Source organism: Anas acuta, chromosome 5, assembly GCF_963932015.1.
Source record: "Anas acuta chromosome 5, bAnaAcu1.1, whole genome shotgun sequence".
NCBI lineage: Eukaryota > Metazoa > Chordata > Aves > Anseriformes > Anatidae > Anas > Anas acuta.
Genome location: NC_088983.1, coordinates 53217783 through 53240044, shown reverse-complemented (window position 1 = coordinate 53240044; position 22262 = coordinate 53217783). Strand labels below are relative to the sequence as shown.

General features: G+C 45.7%; 3 protein-coding genes across 4 annotated transcripts; 2 read left to right on the top strand and 1 right to left on the bottom strand.

Annotated features, from left to right (window-relative positions):
• Nucleotides 1-46: 46 nt before the first annotated feature.
• On the bottom strand, nt 47-6965 carry KBTBD4 (kelch repeat and BTB domain containing 4). Of its 2 annotated transcripts, none has more exons than XM_068684751.1 (4): nt 6799-6965; nt 4969-5589; nt 2306-2412; nt 47-1729 (listed from the first exon to the last, which is right to left on the bottom strand). In XM_068684751.1, exons 1-4 carry the CDS (start codon nt 6815-6817, stop codon nt 869-871), a joined length of 1608 nt encoding a protein of 535 aa, XP_068540852.1. In that variant the 5' UTR covers nt 6818-6965; the 3' UTR covers nt 47-868. The 2 variants fall into 2 exon arrangements, with proteins under 2 accessions (XP_068540852.1, XP_068540853.1); XM_068684752.1 differs by having other exon boundaries at nt 6919-6940.
• A 58-nt stretch (nt 6966-7023) lies between these two features.
• On the top strand, nt 7024-11716 carry NDUFS3 (NADH:ubiquinone oxidoreductase core subunit S3). The gene is made up of 6 exons (XM_068684803.1): nt 7024-7189; nt 7921-8018; nt 8277-8426; nt 9632-9757; nt 10183-10302; nt 11467-11716. The coding sequence occupies exons 1-6, from the start codon at nt 7072-7074 to the stop codon at nt 11632-11634; spliced, it is 780 nt and encodes a 259-aa protein (XP_068540904.1). The 5' UTR covers nt 7024-7071; the 3' UTR covers nt 11635-11716.
• A 142-nt stretch (nt 11717-11858) lies between these two features.
• On the top strand, nt 11859-21227 carry FAM180B (family with sequence similarity 180 member B). The gene is made up of 3 exons (XM_068684805.1): nt 11859-17675; nt 19494-19573; nt 19855-21227. Exons 1-3 carry the CDS (start codon nt 17609-17611, stop codon nt 20296-20298), a joined length of 591 nt encoding a protein of 196 aa, XP_068540906.1. The 5' UTR covers nt 11859-17608; the 3' UTR covers nt 20299-21227.
• Nucleotides 21228-22262: the final 1035 nt, after the last annotated feature.

The window sequence follows — 22262 nt, the reverse complement described above, 5'->3', positions numbered from 1 at the left end:
CATTAGCACTGAGCTGAACTGCAATCCACAGAAGGCTCTAAAATAGTTGCAGCAAAAGAAAAGAAAACTGTCTCAGCAGAGACTTTATTCAGATTCTTACCCAAAGGGTTACAGTGCCAACAGAGGGGTAGCAGGAAGTGGTCTTAGTTCCATCTGTCACCAACACTATGCTATGATTACAGGCAGGGATTCCCTGTACAGTAAAGGAAGCCAATGCTCACAAAAATGATCTCCCTCTTTATGCTGGGTGATGATAGAGCAGTAAGCAGATTCCCCATTTGTTACCACTCCTCTAGAAGTGCTGCATAATGCAACCTACTCAGGGTCTTGGGGACAGCTCTGGAATCTGTCTGCTCTAAGTATTTCTGCCAGCCTCTCCTTCTGGAACAGGGACACAGGAACGTTTAAACGGGGACATCCCTGGAGGACAGACAGTGCACGTCTCTCTGTGACTGACAATGGCAGCAACCCACAATCTCCCGGGCAGTTAAAACTAGCAGTCTGTGCCAAGGAGGATGTCGTCCATATGCTATAGGATTTGTTATCGGTGGATGGGTTCCAGGCTAAAAAAGCCACTTGCTGCAGTTTGGGCCTCAAACACAAGCAGCTTATCATCAAGGGATCACAGTAATAGCATTTAGTCCATCTGAAATCTAAGATGCATCAGTTCAACTTGAATAGTGCTATGTAAAAGGACAGGCCCACAGCTAGAAAGCCTGTACTCCCTCTGCACAGGTGTAAAGGATGGGTGCTTTACTGGATGTTGTGAACTCCTAATTATTGGGACTGGTGCGGAGGGTGGCTGGGTGCCTCTGAGCTGCACAATACCACTGCTGCCTTTCCTACCACTGGGCCTGTTTTTCCCCCTTTAGGCCAGGACAAACTGCAGGTTAGTGAGCAGCACTTTGATGCCGCTTGTGACCGTGACCACAGAGGTGGCTGGATTGAGTTTAAAAGTATTTGCATCGCCCTTTTTGTAGCGATCTCGAAAAACATAGATGCTGCCATTGCAGCTGGCAATCTTCCAGAGGGATGGTACTGAGCTCCAGGCGTCTGGCAGGCACAGCCGGGTGAAGCTATCCAGCAGGGGATTATAGCACAGCAGCGAATCCCCCTCAGCTACGATGAACACCACATCCTTGTGGACGGCGGCATGCATGCGCCCCGCGAAAGGCAGTACGTATGGCTTCACGTGGCATTTCTCCGTGTTGGTATCGTAGCACTGGATAAGCCGAGAGGGCTTGGTGAAGAAGTCCAGGTCATTTTCCTCCCCGCCCAGCAGGTAAATGACACCGTTAAGGTTTACACCTGCAGCCCCTGAGACAGCCACTTCCAGCTGGCTGGTCTCTGTCCAGACATTGTCTCGTACTCTGTAATATATCACAGCGTTAGAGAGAGTGTCCTGCAGAGTCTTCCCCCCAAGGGAATATATTGCATCCTTGCTTGGTACAGAGACGAGTGTGTGTTGGAGCCTGTCACGGGGCAGGGGCGCGCACCACTCCCAGTCTATGGTGGCGTTGTTGCATTTCCACATGCGTCGTGGAATAGAGCCCCCGACAACATACAGGTCACTGCCATGCTTGCAGGCTGCGGTGATCTGGTGACACAGGCTGTTCTGGCCACTCACGCTGATGGAGTCATCATCAGCACAGTGCAGAGAGACAGCGAGTGAATGTGTACGTGATGACTCCTTTCCGATCAGGTAGATGTGAACATTTTCCCCAATCACCTAAGAGAAAGGAGGAGCTTGTCAACCTTACCACAATTAGGTCTGTTCACACTAATGTCAGCGATGCCCAAGACCGATTTTTTTCAGCATTTCAGGACCCACCTGCGAGCGTGAGGCATGCACTCTGCTTCCCAAGCCTTGCTACCCTAGAGCATTCAGCGTCTTTTCAAGACACCAGTCATATCTGACAGCAAAGCAGCAACAGACTTCATTGGAATCCGAGTGACTGCAGTTTAGTTAAGGGTTGGCCACCTCACTGAGAGAGTACTTATTATGAGGGGAATGCCAAAGTAAGATTTCCGCATGGTCTCTCAGATAACAGTATCTGGTGAAATGCGTTATTTGTGGCATTGCCCTAATCGCTAACAAAAACAACCTCAGGTTAAAATCAAAAAAGCTGTCAGTGGGGTTGCTATTTATAACAGTGAGAGTATCCCTCATGCAAACCTTGTGAATTGCAATGGTGTTTGTGTTTTGCGGCTTTCAAGTTGCACCTGCAAGCAGAATATACCCTGCCTTGGGAAGTGCAACACCAGCAAGTGCTACGCCAGCCTGGAACAGAAGGTCTTTTTATACCTTCAGACTCGATCGCAGTGTCTCTGAAAAGCCTGCTCGCTCCTCCTTGTTGAAGTTGATCCAGGTTTCTATGGCAGCCGTCGGATTCTGAGAACACGGAACGCCATCTGCGGTTTGGGGACAGAAAGAAATTTATGGTATCTAGACACAGGTGCGTGTACCTAAGAAAATCCTTTCCTGCAACTCCCTCACCCCCTCCTGCCACAAACCATACCCTGTAGTGGAGGAAAAAAAGATACAAAGGTTTATAGATTTTGGCAGGCATCATCAGCACTGCCAGCCAGGCATCTACATGAAATTTGCTTGGTTAAATATCAGAAGACAGAGCTGTCAGATTTCAAGCATTTTGGATGACTTTCAACAAAGGAAGCTATGTCAAAGAGAAAGAGGGCAGGGAAGAGCCCTTACATGCTTTGAGATGATAAAAAAAAAATAGTAACGTAATTAAGCATGTAGGTAGAAAGATTCTCTTATTTGAAAATGAAAATTTCAGCAGTTGCATTTCTTGGCTCATTGGCTAGTCCTAGAAACTCATCTAGCAAAGGTCATCTGCAGAAATTGTTCTTCTCTGAGCGCTGTCAGACAGCTGACCCTCAAGACTGAACATCTGTGTTGCTGCTTTCCTGTCAACATTTGGAAATCCCCTGTGAGCTACTACAGCTTTCTTTAGTAGTGTGACAGTAGGAAACACTTATGTTTAACTGACTGCATCAGCTTTCGATTTGTTTCCAGGCATAACTGGAAGTTTTAGCTATGCCATAAACTATTGCAGCAGCAGCACATTACCTAGAAGATTTTAAGTGCTTCCTTCTAGTTTGAAAGTCAGCTAGTTGCCCTAACACCAGCAATTATGCCTGTACTCATTGAGAGGCTTCCCTTTAAAAAGGTTCTCCGATTTCGTCATCCAACAAACCCTGAATTCAGTGATGCTGAAGGCATCTGACAAATTCTGACCCTTTTCTCTATACTGGAAGGAAGGAGGAAAGGGGGGTGGGAGGGGCAGGGAGAGAAAGCAGGTTATTTTGAATCTGTTCAATAGTAAAATTGATTTCCATAAGCTGTTTATCAGATGTAGTGGTTAAATGGAAAAACTTTGATTTTGAAATGGGTCCCTGGGCGCAACAGAAGGCAAGCTTAATAAATTACCATCTTCATAAAGTTTATTTTAATCCTTGCTACTAATAGCTTCCTCTATTTAATTGTCCATTAACTAGACAAAGCAGCAGCACTTCCAAAAGATTTTCCCTACCAGCAGTAGGAGTGTATTTCAGCTCTTAATCCATTAATCCATTTTCATGGACCAAGTTTTGCCATAAATATTGAGTAACATGATTCTATATACGGAAATAGGTGATGCATAGAAAAAAAATTCTTAAGCAATTATTTTAATTAAGGACCACAAACACTGAAGGCCAAAGTCCTGAAACTATGATTACTACATGGTATCACAATGAGGAAGAGTTAAAGCTATAAGAGGTCAGTCACCCATTATTTAATCATTTTGGGGTTTTAGTGAAGTCACAACTTTGCTTAAAATTTTAGCTATGTATAGCTTTGATTGCGAATTTCTTTAGTTGCAAAACAAATACTGCAATTGAGTATCTGTAAAGACTCCCATAGGCATAACCTCAACTTTAGAGGATACTTTAGGTCTTATGGGGAGATTTGCCAGTGTTCCAAGGAAGACGGTTACAGGAGGTTTATCACTGTAGCAGCATATAAACCACTGACACACAAACTATAGCAATTTACTTGTTCACTGAATTATTTTTTAATTAAAGCAAGAAAGGGGGAGTCTCTCCAGTCTCGAGTCCGGCACATTGGACTGTATGAGCTTCTCCTACGCTCTTGCTTCCTCTAGCAATGATATAGAAACATGGAAAAATGGAGTAGTGACTGAAGCATCATGAAGAGGTTTTATAGTGCTGCCTGTGTATAAGGGCAGCAGTAAACCTTTAAGCAGTGGTGTCAGACAAAGCAAGCTGTTAATATGTTGACACATCCTTCACAACACTAAGTCATTGCATCCATTACCATGGAAGACTATTAGCTTTACATTAAGAGTAATTACTGTATTACCCAAGATGTTACACTGCCTCTATTTCAGTCAGCTGACTGCCTAGCCTAAATAATCCTAACAATTATGTAAAATTGTTAATAACACTAACATAGTCTAGAAAGGTAGCCTGTGCTCAAGACTTCTTACAGATGTTGAGTCATTGCATTACAATGTTAAATGATTAAGAATTACAACAGAAGAAAAAGATGTTCTTAAGTTGTTCATTTTGGAAATGCTTCTTCGTTTACTTTTAATGCAAACAAAAATTGTTAGAAGTTATTAAATTACATTTTAAAAAATGTAATATTTCCAATCTGTTAGCTCAGGAACTGCTGGGAATTACCAGCATCCTCTATCTCCATTTTCTGTACCATAGATCCTGACAGGTCTATAGCATGTCCACTAACAATTTATGGTGTTGTGGTGTTTTGTTTTTTCTAATTCGGTTATCCAGAATATTTTGCCTTGCTTAGCTAAGCTTCTGAATAGGCAGTGACTGTGAAAGCTTGTATCTTTCCATCTGTTTTGATCAATCCGTGCTAGACTCTCAGGCTGAAAGTCTCTTCCCAGATCCACAGCATGGCTACTCTCAAAAACTCCTTACCTGTAAGGATATCTGTCAGTAGGCGGAGAGGTAGGTGTAGGAACTCCTCCGTGTCTTGCAACTGAGATAAATGTGACTTTGCACAGTGTTTGGCAGCTGTGTAGAGCTCCATGTCGCTGTGTTGATCTGCCAGCCACATGACCTGCAGACAGTTCCTGACCTGCACCGTACGAGCCAGAAAACGGGAGCATTCCTCAAAAAGGGCAGTCAGCTGGTACATGTCTGCCACTTCATAGGTTTCCTGCAGCTCTTCTGCCCTCAGCTTTACAGTCCCATGGTAAATATAGTCCACAAGGAGCTGAAAGACACTCTCGCTGACATCCTGCAGCTCAATCACCCGGTTGTGGGCCTCCTTTAGGTTGGAAGTGAACATGGAACGAAAAAAGCAACTCTGAGCTGAGAGGACCAAACGGTGCAGCTGGAACTCTTTGCCTTCCACTGATATCGTAACATCAGCAAAGAGCTCATCCTCCAGGCAGAGCTTCATAATTCCCTGGGCCACACGGCCCGAGTGGGAGCGGTCGGTGAAAGTGTAGTTCACAAAGTAGTTCTCTTCTGCAGAGGAGCCTCCAGTCTCTTCCGACGAGTCCATGGTGCTGCACAGATCAGACCTCCAGCAATCTGTAAAACCATAGCGATTATAAGGCTTTCTCCCCCCACCAACACGATTACGCAGTGCTTCAGGATACAGGGAAAAATCAAGCATACTGGTAAGAGACCAGCATATTTCAAACTGAATATAAATAGCACAGCCAGAAACTTCTGCTTGAGTTTCAGAACCTCAAACAACTGAAACAAATTAGAAGTTGGCATGATTAAGATTATAATGTATACAAAACTTCCAGTACAGTGAGCATCGCATCCCAGCAGAATTGCAAGATTTGCATATCTTTTCGCAACTCATTTCACTGACACAAAGAAATGCAGCAACAGTTATTCAAGTGGAAAGGCCAGCAACCCCCCTAGGAAACTAGCAATGCCAAGAGAAAGTGACAGTACCTTAGCTGGGCTAGATAAAAGAAAAAGGGGTTAGAATATCATACTACAATGAGCACAGGCAGCAGCTCATGTCATTAGTAGGGGTTAGTTAGCATCCAGAAGTGAAGCGATGAATTTTTGCAGTGCCACCAAGTCAGGTGGGTTTGTTTTTACCCAAAAGCCTGCCAGACATAACTGCCAGCTCTTCAACCAAACCAAATGAGGTAACTCGTGGTCATGCTCAGCCTGCTAACATGCCAGACATCTTCAGCATGCAAAATAACATGCGAGATGCTGTTAGCCAGCGTTTCCCCAAAGCGGGGAGGATAACTCAGTTTGCTGCATTTCTTAGTAGGTAACAGAGGTTACGTGCAATGCTCTGAGCAGTTTCTGGATCAAAAAAGCTTCTGCTGTAGGAAGAACTTTCTGTTAACACGGCTCAGCAGCACTGAAAGCAAAGAGATGCCCCTTTGCATTCCCTCTAAGCCTGTTTCTACGCCTAGTAGAAATAGCTTCTAAATAGCTCCTTGCTTACCCACCCTGGTGACTAGGACCCAAAATTATTTATTCCTGAACGCGATTTCCAGCGGAGCACTCACTTACAGCCAAGGCTTTTCTCCAAGAGGCCTCCCGCTACCCTTCCACCCTTCATTTTCCCAAACCTGCCTTTTCCAACAACAGCTCTGTGGGGCTCAGGGGGGCTCCTATTCCCTCCCTGGCAGCACCTTCCACACGCAGTGCCGCGATTACCCCCTCACACAGCCCAGCTCCCGCTTTGAACCCCCCTCATCTCCCAGCCGGAGGCCTCCCCGAGGCCTCCCCGCCGCCCTCCCCCCTCAGCTCGGCACCCACCTGCGGCGCCTCCCTTCATGCCGCCGCCCCGAGGCCGCCTCCTCGTCCTCCTCCTCCTCCTCCTTCTCCTCCTCCCGCCGCCGCCCCGGGGTGCCCCAGCGGCTCCCCCGCGCCCCTCACCCTGCACCAGGCGCCGCCGACCGACCCGGAAGCGCCCGGGGAGCGGCCGCAGCGGGGCGGGGAGAGCAGGGAGGAGGAGGAGGAGAAAAAAAAGGAGGAGGAGGAGGCGCCTTCCTCTTCCGGGCCGTGCCCTTGCCCGCCCGTGCTGTGGCGATGTTGGCGGCGGCGTTGCGGGGCCTGGCGCGGCGCTGCCCTCCGCGGGGCGCAGCGGCCCCGGGGGTGGTGGTGGGGCAGGCGCGGCCGGCGGGGGGCTCCGCCGCGGAGACTCGGCGTAAGTCGGCGGGAGGGGGGCGCTGAGCGCCGGCAGGGGGCGAGGGGTCGCCCCCAGGCGAAAGCTCGGTTGTGTTTGTGAAGCAGCGGGGCCGTTCTGTTGTGTTGGCAGCGGGTGGGTTCGGTTACCCGGCCGCGGCAGCCCCTCGCTTCCATCTTGTTTCCCTCCCCGCCGTGCCGCTGGAACATGCCGAAACTGGGATATCTGGGTTGGAAAGGCCTTTTGGGGTCACCCAGTTGTTAGATGATCTGCTGGGTCCCGCTCCAAACCATGTCCCCGAGCACCACCACGTCCACATCTCGCTTAATACCTCCAAGGACAGGGGCTCCACCTCGCTGGGTGCCCTGTCCCAGCACCTGCCCACGCTTGCTGTGGAGAAATTCTTCCCGAAATCCAATCTAAACTTCTCCTGGGGCACCTTGAGGCCATTTCCGTGTCCTATCAGTTGTCACCTGCTCTCCATAAGCTCCTTTCAGGTACTTGTGGAGATGACGAGCTCTCCCCTCTGCCTCCTGTTCTCCAGGTATAGCAATAGGCCAGTCTCTGTGATGTGCCCTCTGTTCGTCTACGCATGTGTAGTTTGTTTAGCTTTGGATTTACCAGAAAAAAAGCTTTGTGGGTTACTTGAATCCTCCCGTCTTCTGTAGAAGTTACTGAGAGACAGTTAGAGTGATTAAAGGGATTTTTAAGCACAGGATGAGAGTTACTGCTTTTCCTGTTGCTCTCTTTAGCTACCGTGAGACCAAAAAATGAAGTAGAACAGAAGCAGCTCTGTGCGTTTGGGGAGTACGTGGCTGAGATCCTGCCCAAGTATGTCCAGCAAGCACAGGTAAGTGCTGTTTAAGAAATTGTTCGTGCTGGGAGGTGACTGCAACCCATAAACACACTACTTCTTATTAGATGTTGTTATGAGGACGAAAGATTGTCAGAATTACGCGAAAATTAGGGCTGTTATTGAGCCCCGTTCTCTGATGTCATCACGTCTGCTGTACCATATGCTTTCTTTGTATACGTGTCTTGCTGGATTCAGTGCAACGTTGAGTCCTGTTAGTGTCAGTACTAGTTCCCCTTCTGTTGTTTTCATCAGGTGACCTGCTTCAATGAGCTGGAGCTTCTGATCCATCCAGATGGGATTATTCCAGTTCTGACCTTCCTTCGGGATCACACCAATGCCCAGTTTAAATCCTTGGCTGACTTGACTGCTGTTGATGTCCCATCTCGGCAGTACCGCTTTGAGGTAAGAACTGCTCACAGGTGCTGGACTTGGAGAGGTCCACACCTGCTGATGGCTGTGGATGCTGTTGCAGCTCTGACTGTATTTTTTTGCTTTCTGACAGTCAGAAAAAAATCCACTCTGAAGTGCTGGGTTTGTTTAACCTGTTGATCCTGGGAGCAGTAGCAGAACTAGTACTACGTGGGTTCCTAGCTTTCCTTTTGTGTTCTGCTGAAAGTCTTTCTTCCCCCCTCCCCTTGGAGGGAGGTGGTTGTTTTGTTTGTTTATTTATTTATTATTCTTTTTGTTTGTTTGTTTTGCTTTGATTTTATTAAAGTGTCTAGAGACTTTTTTTCTGGCCAAGTAGGAACTGGTGCTCTTCCTTCTTCTACCTAGGTCTGTCAGCTGCTGTGGACACAAACAGTCATGTTTTTCTTCAAATTCCACCAATTTTCTCCTTAACAATTTTCCTCTTCTTCTAAAAAAGAAAAATCTTTAGTAGTTTTAAAAACATCTTCTGAAAGTCAGGATCTATTTGAAGGACATTAGATGCTCATTGTATTGTCTTCTCACCTACTACTAGAAAGCCTTGTTCACTGTATTATTGCAAAGACATTGTTGTAGTTCAGCCTAGGAAAATCTTGTAACAGAAGAAAATACGTGGAGTTCACAGGTTGCAGGAGGCTGACTGTGGTTTAGGCAACTTTATTGATGAAGAGATGTCCTTCTTTCCTTGTCCAATTTGGGCAGATCATCTTTCAGACGTGAGAAGTGAACTGGTTTTGTTCCCAGCAAGTTAGAAAGATTATGAAAAGTAGCTGATATATTTTCCCCTTTTGGTTTATCTTGTGGTATCAAATCACTTATCAATGGAGTCACTGGATACTGGGGGTAATTAATAGTCATTTCCTTTAAGACAGACTATCGTCATGCGTCTTCATCCCATCAGTATTCTCCTTTTTAAGATTTAGTCTAAATCTTTAGTTCAGCTCCTCATCAGTGATGTTCTCTACGTCCCGCATCCTTTTTGTTACTCGTGAATGAAGAAAAACTATCAGAGCCTCAGTTACGGTGATTTTTCATGCCCAGCTCTTAGGTGCTGCCTGTGACTTTGCTGAGAAGGAATATTTGAAATATGCTTCATACATCTTTGCTCAGCCAGTACTGTACTGTGAAGAGATCTCTATAAAGTCCATGCATGGTCAATGCCTTCTTTTATCCTACTGCAGATTGTTTACAATCTCCTGTCTCTGCGGTTCAACAGTCGGATCCGTGTGAAGACATACACTGATGAGCTGACACCTATCGATTCAGCAGTGTCTGTGCACAAGGCAGCAAACTGGTATGAAAGGGAGGTGAGTGCCATTTTATTTGGGAGCAGAGTCTCTGTTGAATGGGGTTGCATTTTCCTAAAAAAAAAAAATGTCATTATCTAAGGCCCTGAGAAAGGGGGAGGTGTTTCACTGGCTGTCTTTTTCGAATAGGAGAAAAGCAGTGTTTAATTTGCTTTTAAATTAATTCCTGCATGGAACACTGGCACTGCACAAAGCTGGGCGTGGAACTGAAATTCTGTGGACATAGTACACAAAGGGGACTTTTTTCAAAGTAAGAGGAGCCTTACCTCTAGCAGTGTGTTTTCAAACAAACAAAGAAAGAAAAGTCCTTTGTTTTCTTGGTTGGAGTGGCCTTTCTGTATGAGGTGGGGAAGCATGGAGGTGCTGGAAAGCTTAAGATGGTAATTGACTATCTAATTCAATTTATTTGGCTCCCTTTCATTTAGGTTTGGGACATGTATGGTGTCTTCTTTGCCAACCACCCTGATCTAAGGCGAATCCTCACAGACTATGGGTTTGAAGGCCATCCTTTCCGGAAAGACTTCCCGCTCTCCGGTTATGTGGAGGTAGGAGATACACTTGTGTCTAAAGTGATGAAATTTCTGTTATACTCTTTTCTGAGTTTCAGTACAGAGATGTGAATGCTTTGTAGTCCTTTATCTAAAAGGGGTATAAAGACTTGTGTGTATTCCAGTGCGTATGCGTCTCCAGCATTTCAAGTCATCACAAAGTATTATCTATAATAAGGCAGCCTAAGGCCAGCAACACTGAGCAAATTTCATGAGACGTATGCCAAAGGCAGAGAAAGTGCTTCTGCTTTTTTGTTTTTCATCTGAAACATTAAACTTTCCACTGCAAAACTGGAGATTTCCATTGGAATGAATGACTGGACTGATCTTTATACAGTTGGAATTTTACTTTGTGGAGTTTTTGTAGGCCCAGATAACAAAACTCTATTTGAACTGACTTGTCAGTTATCAAATGTTTACCTCTGTGTGGTAAACCACATGTGAAATGAGTGTATTTGGTATCTGCCTAGTTTCAAATGACTGCCTTGCAGAAGCATTCATATTTGGTGTAGTTGTAAGACTGAGCTGAATCTCAGGAGAAGATAAAGACGTTCTGTATTCAACAGAGGGTTTTAAGAAAATAGAAATTGTGGAATCCTGTAAGCAAGGACTAGGCAACAGGTTTGGAAATTGGAACTGACACAACGATGGTAAATTAAGCCGATCTGGTACTCAACTACCCTTCACCTATGTTCCGAATGTTATGCTAGGAAGCAAAACTGAAACCAAACAAGCTGTCCTAATGGGCATTAATAAATATACATGAGTAGTCCCCAGCTCTGCCAGGTGGATGGACCACCTTATCGCAGTGACTCAGGAGAACTTCCTTTGTCGTATGACAAAGGAAATCTGTTATTCCAAGTAGACTTCATGTGGGCTGTAGGCTGGGCACTCCTAATTCAGGTTGGTTAGCCAGGACATGGGGGGTGCTTGGTAGCAAAGAGGAGGAGTTTTTGGAGGTCTTGGTGGCATCTGGAGGGCTCTTGTTCAAGAATGAGGAGCACTGAAGCTGTGGCAGAGACCCGAGCCCTATCCATGGCATAAGAACTGGGGTTACTCGTATTGGAGGGTGGTTTGGGTCATTACTGTGTACGTCCACTAATGGAGGGAGCATGAGGGCTGTATGAAAATGACCGGCCTGTGTCCTTTGCACTGTTCTAGGTGCGGTATGATGATGAAGTGAAACGGGTAGTGGCAGAACCTGTGGAGCTATCTCAGGAATTTCGCAAGTTTGATCTGAATAGTCCTTGGGAGACATTTCCTGCCTATCGTGCAGCTCCAGAACCCCTGAAAATAGAAGCAGGAGCTAAGAAAGAAGATGCAAAGTAACATCAGAATGGAGCAGGTGCACAGCACTATCCTTTCTGTTCTAACATAGTATTTATGATAATAAAAATTGATGTGAGATTCATGTCTGTCATGGTCACGAGTAATGTTATTTTCGAACTAGATGAAAAGCACAGGATGAGGGATGTTAATTTACAGTCCTGATAGTCCAACTGGCAGGTGTTTATCTGCTGTTTTGAACTGTAAGACACTGGATTTGTCTTTTTGGCTTGGAAATTGAATGGAGTCCAGGCATTCCCTATGGCTGAGATGCTGTAGATACACGGCTTCTGCTAGCTGCCCCTGTAGACATAAGTCATAGCCTGAGCACTCACTCGTGCAGACTCCAGGAGACTTCTGAAACAGCTGTGTGGCGTAAGTAATGGGAGAGCAGGATCTCAGCTCCAAGATGGGAAGATCATCATAATGTAGCATAACACATGTAGCTTTTGTAAATGGTTCTCAAACAGCTGTTAGTAGAACAACACATTAAGTACCTGGATCCACACCAAATCGATCGTGGAAATGTCTGCATTGTTTCTTTGGGAGCTAGGTCTGGCTGTTCTGCTGGCAGAAGGGGTTGCAGGTAACCTCTTACATGCTACTTCGTGCCAGCTTTTTCTTCACGATTTAGCAGTCTTTAGTTTCTCCAACTGCTTTTTCCTGCAGTCAAAAATATCTCCTTTTTTCTCCCCTCCCTCGTGCCATAGATGAGAGTCCGTGCCTTTTTGTCACTATTCCAGTTACTCTGAGCTCTATGATATAATAGCATTACCACTATCTTTGCTCTTGTGGAAAATCTCATCTCTGTCCAAAAAAAAATGGAGAAATATTGTAGTTTGAGTCCACCCACCAGCTGTTTGAATGAGATTACATTACAGCAGTCATCAATTAATAATGTCCCTTGTTCTTAGTCCAAAAAAATGCATAATGCAGTTCTTCATCAGAAAGCTGACTGACCTCATTAAAATCTGAAAACTGTTGTATTAGAGGATTTATAAAATAATTCAGAAGAGTTTGTAGAGACTACCCGAATCATCCCAGTGCTATTTAAGGCTCTTTAAATTGTAAGATCACTAAATAAGAAGAATCAGGGGTGGTCAGAATATGAGATAGAGGAAGAAATAGAAGAATAATAAATTCAGTTAAGGAAAAAAAAAAAAGGACAGTTAATCATTGTGACTAGAATCTGATCTGTTTGCAAGAATAAAGAGCTGAACCGTATGGTAAGAATCAGGTTTCATGTTTGAATCAGGTTTCATGTTTGTTTTCACTCTAGACTTGTAAGCATGGACTCAAATTCTTTATTTTTTTCCTTAATTTGTTTCAGGCTGCTATGGCCAGCAGTGTTTGGGATGTGACTCAGAACAGCATTCTCTAGTTAAAACTGATAGCATTTGTCACTTTCCTTAAAAAGTACAGCTCTTGTGGGAAGAAGAAAGGAGAAGGGAACACAGGAAATCAGGAGAAGTTTGGGGTTCTACACGATTCCTAGCTCCCCTTATGGTCTGCTATTAATTTGATTGATTAAAAGGAAATGTACTTTTAGTCATTCCCACATGTTCCACAGCTGGTCCTGTTTTCTGTTGCACGGGCTCTTTTTCCATGCGAATGCCCATTGCACAAGACAGAAAAGTTTGTGGCACCACTTCTGTTACTGTGAAAGTTCTTTGTTGAGCACATTGCCCCCCACGCCGCATTCTCCCTCACCCATCCCAGGGTGCATGAGGCGCCATGCCAGGAGTCATGGTCCATGTATCATAAAAATATGTACTTCCCAGTGTGGTAAGTTAGAAGACTGATGGTGGCTGGAAAAGAAGGAAAAAGCAATTTAAACATAATGCATGTATAGTGGGAGAAATTGATTGACATAGCATCATGAAAGGTTAGACATGGTGCTCTGTCAAGTTAGATAAAACGCAAGTTTTGTGAAAGAATGTGTGTACTGGAGCCAAAACAGCCCCGTGGGGACAGGCATTGGCACCAGTAGGTCTTTAATAAGTGGAATAATTGCTAACGGACCCAAATGTCTTCTCATTAGAGAAGTCTTGGATGAAACTTGGGAAGTGCAGTTTAGTCACCCGGGCATGTGTTGCCTGGATGCCTGAGATGGAGCTTACATAGCTTCACAAAGTAGTGCCGGTGTTGGCACACCCCCTCCACTGCTCCTGAGCCCCAGGGACTATCCTTACACACAAGCCTGCTTGCCCTGGAGTCCTTGTGGCTGGTGGGCATTTACTTCATGGTGGGCAAGGCTGTTTGCAGCTTGGTCAAGCACAAGGTTATCTTCCAAGTCTCTGTCACTGCCTGGTCCGCGCTGCCAGCCTCCATGAGGCTGTCAGCTTGTTTGCCTGCGTTGGATTTCCCAGATGTAGTGGGATGCTGGGTGAGATACATATCTGTGGTAGCTGATGTACAGATGCCCTATTCAGGAGAAGTGTTTTCTGATGCTGCAGAGTTGAATAACTAGACTTCAAGTGATGATTCACATTCACCGTGTTGAGCTTCCCCAGCTGAGTGTGTTTAGCTGGGTTTTCCAGCATTCTGGCTTTCCTCCCCGCAGCTGGGCAAGCAACCTCTTGTCCCTGGGGATGTGGCTATCGACGGTGTTAGGGTATCCGGCTGCATCGCAGCCACACCATCTGTACGGGCCCTGATGACTGATCTCCAGTCAAGATGCAGATGGGGATTTCAGCTGGGCCTTGGACTCCTGCAGAGCAGATGTTACAGGAGTACTGAAGGCCAGGCTAGATGACAGTCATGTTACCCACATCCCGTTACATCTTCCCATTGTGAGAGGCCCCATCCCACTCTTTTGTTCAGTAGGTGCAGTGGGGTGGTGCCCCCTCTCCCTTTGACTGTTACACATTATTGCTTCAAGCAGCTGGATGTGGCTCACAGACTAGAAGAAAAAGACAGGGAGACCATTTCCTTAAGGACCAGCAGCACCATATCTGTAAAGGATTGAATTGTGGAGGCCCCATCTGATTATGGACAGTACTTTACTTCTACTTCCCTCCAGCTTTTATTTCTTTTTCCTCTCCTGTGATTCAAACATCACCTTTCCCATGAGCTTTTCTTCTCCTGTTCTCTCACTGTTCTACATCTCCTCATCTTCCTCCTCTGAAGACCTGCTAGACAAGCCTAGGCAGGGGACTGAGGTCTCTCCAAATTGTGCATGAGACATTTCAAGCAAGAGGTTTTTTTCAATTTTTAAGCAGAATTTCCCTTTTATGAAGATACTGCCAATCTTTTTGCAGTCCTATCTCAAAGAAACATCTCTTCCAAAGAGGCTCTTCTGGTGCTGCATTATCCACACCTTGTGACTTCTCGTGCTGCCTTAAGCCTCTTACATACCTAAGCACAGCCTGTGCAGGTCCCCGTGGCAAGGTGCCCGTCCCAGCATGCAGATGTAATCTGCAACAGGAAAAGGAAGCAGCAGAAATTCACAGTGCTGACAGGCCGGCTAGCTTCACCTGTACAAACACTGCTATCTATGGGTATGTTTACAACTGAAAAATCGGAAAGACCCACACAAGGTGCAAAATAAAAGGCCTGAACACAAAACATAACGGTTGATGGAGGCACTAAAAATGACAGCGAACAAGGTTCAAGAGCCTGCAGGGGTCTATAATGTAAGAACCAGAGGAATCCTTCCCAGCAGATCCTGCCTCTTGTGACTTTGGCAAACTGGGTTACAGTGGCTGCTGCCTCACTTGTCTCTTTGGTTGCTCCTCACTCCATTGCACCGTTACCCTGTGATGGGCAAAGCTTCTGCTACTTGGACCACACTTTGGATCAACCTCCAACCAGCTCCTACAGATTTGGGTCCTGCATATCTTGTTCCCCTTTCCTGTCTTCCTGATTCAGGAAGTCCTGGTGGACATGCCACAAGCAGCCAGGGTGACCCTGCAGAAACCAGGCTCGATGTGAGACTCTGAAACTGCGCCTGCAACAGATGGCATGACCAGAGGGAGCATGGAGTGGCAGGGTTGTGCACGCTCAGCTGTGAATACCTGGCAAGGACAGAATCCCTCAGGAGGAGCAGGTGCACCACCTAACATTGCAATCGCACGGGCAGGGACTGTGTGCAGCTGTTACAAACTCATGCCTGCTTCTGTGCACATCCCGTGTAACTACTGCTGGTTCACAAAGAGCTAAAGCGGACATTTATCAGTGCTCTGCAACTGCCTTTCTCTGTGGGATAGTGAGGCAGTTGTGCAAAATTTCCCCTGCTCAAGGCAGTGTCTACCACCTCTGCTTGCCTCCTACCTGCTGCTGTATCAGTCACCTCAGCACAGCCTGTGAGCCTCCTCTCTTCTCCCTCCCACCACATGGGTACCCTCTTCTAGACCTTCAGCTGCATGCTGTTCCTAGGAAACACTCCTACCGACAAAATCAACTACGACCTTTGCAGATGTTTGCCAAAATCCCCCCAGATGCATACTAGAGAGGCTATTTCATGACCAACAAGGTGTGGGTTTTTGTTGTTGTTTTTTTAAAGTAACTTCTAGACAGAGTCATGTGTACACTGCGGATTTTAAAGGACTGGCACGAAACAGAAGGCACATCAATCTCACTGTGCAGATGGGTCATCCGAGTCTGCCTCTTGAGTGGCATATTATTTACAGTTTAATAAAAGGTATCTCAGAAGAAAGGGATGCAGCTGAAGCAGAAGCAGCAGAAAATAATGAAAACTGAAAGAAGTGTCATCTGACTGTAAGATAGCCAAGGCTATGACAGATACAGGTCTTACTTTGATCCAAACAGAGGGGAAAAATGGCTCCAGATATTGAGGGCTCCTCCTTCCTTAATAAATCTGTGCCACTTCTGATAGCTGCTGTGAGCACATATTGCCAGGCATAGCTGCAGATCCTGGAAGCTGCAGAAGAACGGCTGCCTTGCACACTGACAGCTTATTAACTGGAACATCATCCCATAACATAGCTGGCGACCAAAGTCACCACAAACAGCCTCCAACTCACTCAGGAGGGTATGCACTTCAGCGCCTCCTGTCTTTTCTAGGCAGACTTCTTTCCCCAGAGAACACCATTAGCTTGAGGGAGACGGCATTGCTACTTATTTATATTTATTACTGATTTGTATGGCCCTCACATCCAAGAACCTGTCGGTGAACCTACAACAATACCGCGCTACTCAGAGGAGAAATACACCGTGTCTCAAGTGAGGGTTAGGCACTCATGAAACTGCAAGGATGTGTACAGCACAGACACCTGCTGTGAAGGGAATCAGATGAAATTTCCTCTGTATAATTCACAACACCTAAGGCAGACCTTGCTCACTGTGATCCATAAGTCACAAGAGAGGATGATGAGGTGCTGAAGGCTGACTGGCTCTGGTCCTTGCAGTTTGCTACGTCATTACACCAACTATTCCTTCCCAAAGGTTTGCTACAGAGCTGAACAAGTAACATTTCTTCTCCATGCTTGTATATTTTGGCTGCTATTGCCCTACCATTAATCTGCCCAGACTGTGGCCTTATCTGTGTGATATTTTTGGATCATTTGCAAATTTTCAAACTCAATAAAAGGGAAAACTGAAGGGTCACAGAGATGGGACAGAGGCACTGTGCAGTGGAGGAGGGGACCACAGGGTTCCCCCATTCCTCAGAGGCAATCATGTGTAGTAAAATTTCTTGCAACTAATAGCTCTGTATAATAAATTGCAGTGGAAAGTCAGTCTTTGGAAGAGAACCTTAAATAATATTATTGCCAAAAACTTCACAACAAAGTCTTCCAACTTTCCAAAATATGATGGAAAATAGCCTCTTGGGTCAGCCAGTTCAACTGCAAAGCCCTTCCCGGGACTGCAACCATAAACACAGCAAGGCAGATTTGTTCCAGCAGAGGCTGCTGGGATCAGAAGCAGCCAAGAAAGACACAGAAGCAAACAGCTCTCACTTTACACCCGGCGCTGTCCGCGGAGGGGATGTGAACCACTACTGGGCACAGCTGCTATGGCCCAGGTGCAGCTCAATGCCTGGCTGGTGCTGTGTGTGTTCGCTGGATCCCAGAGGCTGACAGGTAGGAAGTGCACCTGGTCGTGGGGCAGCTCCTTGGCTTGGCAAATGTTTGTGCAATTCCCGTGGTGCTATGCTTTGCCTGCTTCTTCAGATGAAGTCAAACGCATCTGCTGGCTGTGCTGACGCAGGAAAGTGTGTTAGCTGCAGTCCCAGCTGGGCTTTGTGCCCACCTACCTGCAGGATGGAGACCTGCTGCTGCTTCTTGTGGTGGGGGGGCTGTGCTGAAAAAGTCTGCTCCTGCAATGATGTGTGTGGGTTTTCTAGGTGCTTTTTTGGGAACAGAACAACTGTTGGATGATAAATAAGGGACTGTTTTTCCCATCTCCAAATTACATTTATGTTATTATTTCAGTACCTTATTTGTTATGCTTTGGTTGATTTTTGTCTTACTGTACTTCAAAATCTAACGCTGCATAAATGTATAAGATGGTTATGAATAACAGCAGTTTGGTGGCTATTCAACAAATTGACTGTCTGTGCAAGCCAGGCAGATGTCTTTCATTAGAGGTATCTGTGAATTTTGCGGATCAGTTAGCTGAGAGGAGAAGCCCAGGAAAGAAATTTTCGGATGGTGTAAAAGCTTTGCTGGCACATCCATGGAGGAAGAGGAAAAAGCAGCTACAGCCCAGCTCACATTCCAAAGCCCCAGCTGGCTTACATTAGGGATCCTGCAGCTGTGCAGAGAAACAAAGCTCAGTCTGAAGGGACAGCAGATCTCCAGGCAGCTTGTACATCTATCACCCTGAAAAGCTTTAATCAAGAATGGAAAGTTGGAAGTGGGCTTTGGTAGCAGTCATCACACACAGACAGTATTAAATCATTTTTCTACTATTTCTGAGCACCTGCTGACCTTAACTCTAGAGTGTTAAATGTATGTTCTCTCTCTTTTTAATATAGAAAAGCTTTATCCGTATAAAAATAATAAGAAAGAGGAGTGTCAGAGAGCTTACTATTGTATATCGGCTTTTGCATTTAATATTCCTGACCCAGAGGAGCCATAGAAGAGGGTCTTGGCTCGTGACTGTGCTGATCAGCATGAAGAAGGGAGGGGTTGCAGCATCCATCTTACAGTTCTGGACTGAGGATACATGCGTCTCCTTTTTTTCACAAAGAAAGAACAAATATAGGAAAAAGAAAGTTAAATTATTAGAAGAATTAGTAAACAAAAAATAAAGGATTATTGGGATTAATGTAACTCACATTAATTCTTCTGGCCTAGTATTCATTTTTTCCCTGTTTAAATGAGGTTAGGTGGCCTGGCAAGAAATTAGCTCGACATGAGAACAGCCATGGATTTGACCGTGTTAGCCTCATAATCTGCATCTGCCAGTGGCAGATGCTCAGGGAACAAGTACGAAACCAGGGTGAGCACCAAGTAATATTTCCACCAATATTTCCAGGTTCTAGGAGCCTCCTGGCATCCTCTTTTGATCGGGCAGCATTTCTTTCTCCTAGCAAAAGCTACAAAACAACCTGTTGTCAAAACCCATCTGCTCAAACTCCTGCTGCACCCACCCCAGAGTGAGGGGCTCCTTGCAGCCTTCCAAGACAAATTTCTTTGCTGCCGCATGCTATAGCTCTGTGCTGGCAGGATTTGGGATCATCATATCCAAAATTCATACTCGCCTCCCTTAACCACTTCTGCTTCTCTTGTGAAACTTGTTTTGGTCATTGAAATCTTGTGATCAGCATCTGTCGTATTTGGCAAGCCGTGAGTGACAGCTCTGAAATACCGAAGGCTTTATCAACAAGCAAATGACAGAAACGAATGGGAAGGGCCGTGATCTTGTGGTGTCACACTCTGCCTGATGTCTTCCAGATGAACATCCTCGCAGCAGGGATGGTGCCAGCACCAACACACCCCGTCGCGGCCCAGAGGACGCCGACGTCATGTTAGAGGTCTCCGGGGCGTTGGGGGCCTCTGGGCAGAGGCGCTGTTAGCACCTGCGCTCCCTCCTGCTTGCACGTAAAAACTCACCTGTTCTGCTCCTTCTCATCGCCGCTGTATTTCGGGAGCTGCTGGAAGATGCCTCAGGAGGGTGGGCTGGCAGGGGGAGAGGCGGGGGAGGCTGGACAGGGCCCTGCGGGAAAGCCAAGGCTTGCGGCCAGGGGCGTGAGGCCGGCAGAGACGGACACTGAGCAGGCGGCTTTGCGATGTTTGTGCTGCTCTTCTCTTCCAGATGCTCTGGGGGAGGCTGGACATCGAGGCCAATGGGACCATCCGGCTGCGGGATGAGGAGCTGGCCTCCCTGCGCCCAGCGCGGCGGTTCATGCAGATCTTAGAGAGCGAAGTTCCCAAAACACCGATGGAGATCGAGCAGCTACTGAGATATTATTCACTGATTGATACCCCTTTGCCTCCAGGAGAGTATGACCGTCTGATTTTCACCAGTGTTTACTGTGCCTATCAGATTCGCTCCATTCAGGGTCTGGATAAAAATCTCTGGATCCATTTCTTCTCCCAGCTAGCTGATGAAATCTTTCGTGATCTGTGCAAGGGGCTCTGCCCTGCAAATTCCACTCTCCTTATGGCTTCCTGGCCCTGGAAGGAGAAACCTTCGCATTTAGCATCGCTGAAACAGTTCTATCATTCTAACCTGGCCAGGACCAAGAGAGACACTTAAAAAGGGAAAGTGCCACGGGAAAGGACACATCTGACTTCAGCTGCGTCCTTGTTTGTTTTGTACGCTGGCAATCTTTCCTCAGTATTCAGGACTTTGTAGAAATATGCCACACCTTTTTGTACTGCTTTCTGCATTGTGCTGGCAACCCTCTAAGGATTTATACACAGGTTTTTAATTTTTATATGAACCAGGACAAAACCAAAAAGTGCATCTCACCCTTTTCTCTCTCTCTCTCTCTCTCTCTCTCTTTTTTTTAAGTGGGCTGAGCTGAAGTGGGCAGTGCTATTTAGATGTGTTATCTGTCTCGATCACTGATGCTTTCTAGGGAGATGTCCTGGCAGCTTTTTTCCAGGATGTTTCACTAGTGTCCTAGTTGAATTTGTCTTGAATAATTCAGTTCAGCCTCATATTCCTTCTGTGGTTTCAGCCAAATGCAGTCGTTTCTCCTCTCCAGTAATCAGCGAAGCAGATGCTGCCGTGTTTCACAATAGAGGTGGTGTGTTTAATTTCAGCTTTCTGGTTATGCAGCATCACATTTGATGTGTCCACAGTAATTTCCCACCTCACGTGTTCATTAAAGATCAACCTGAAAATGTCTGTATTCCAGGAAGCTTCCTGGTGCTCACATATCATATTTACATATGTATACAGCTTTGTGTCAGCTATTCGTTTGGAATACACTTCTGTACGTCTCATTTAAATTCCTAAGGATCGCGACCTAGTTATTTCTTCGGCAGATTTTACCTCTTCTGAAGTTTTTTTTTTTTTTTTATACAACTATGGCACTTTAAAGACAAACATAACAAATACACAATCTCTATTCTTAAAATCAGAAATGTAATTATTTTATAGAAGTAGATCTTTAACCTTTTTTTTCTGTCTGACATGCTGCTGTCTGGACTTAAATAAATATAATTATCTGTACAGGAGGATTTTGATTTGTTGATGTTGTTTTTGTTTCTGCTGGGTTTTCTGCTGCCATTCTAGCTATACTAATTTTGAAAATTCATTATATGTGCTTAGATGGTGGGATCTGTAATTCTTTTTCTATCAATATACTCTTAATTTTCCATGCTGAAAAGGGGGGTATGTGACATTCAAAGTGGGAACTGCTAGCTTTTGACCTAGTTTATTTTTCTCCAAGCCACTGCTGACCAACAGATGGAGAGGCAGTAATAAGAAGCCTGGAAGCAAGATGCCACAAAGGATGGGTTTAGAGGTAAGGTTAGGGCTACAAAAGGACACCGCAGGACAGATTTATCTTTTTTTTTTTTATTATTTTATCTTTTTTTTTTTTTTCCCCAAAGAACACAGGGATCAAGATTAGCATGTCATTTGAAACAACTTCTAGTAAGCTAGTGTCCCACCATGTTCTGCCAGCCCTGTTTTCTGTTTTTAATATACTTCCAATCTCCACCCTTCATCCTTTTCCTCAGTCTTCAGTCTTTAACATCTAGTACATGTATACATATGGAGTGATGCAGTTAGGGAGTGGCTGCAAATACATCCAGTTTGAGCACAGAACATCACTGAAAGGCTGAGCTGGGATGTCACTAGTGCCTGAAAATATTGCCTTGCTGGAGAATATACAGCCTGAGCTCCAGAAGTCTCTGGATAAACATCGAGGGGGTTGGCTTGGTGACTCAGATACAAAGGCATTCTGTTGAATTCAGGATTTTGTTAGGGTCTGTTCAAGGGCTTTTCTATCTGTCGAGCAGACTCTAAATTGCACCCCAGTGATATCACAAAGTTCCGTGCATGCTCAAGATTTGGCACTTTGGCAGTTTATGTATTTCGGGAGGCAAAACAGGGTGTAGCTGAGCATCTAGCTCAACGGAAACAGCACTAACCACACACCGATAAAGCCTCCAGCCTCCTGGTTTCCTAACACCCAACTCTGGGGTCCTGCTGCCCGCCTCGGCTGCCCTGTAGGAACACACCAGTGCCCTCTACAGCCGCAGCAG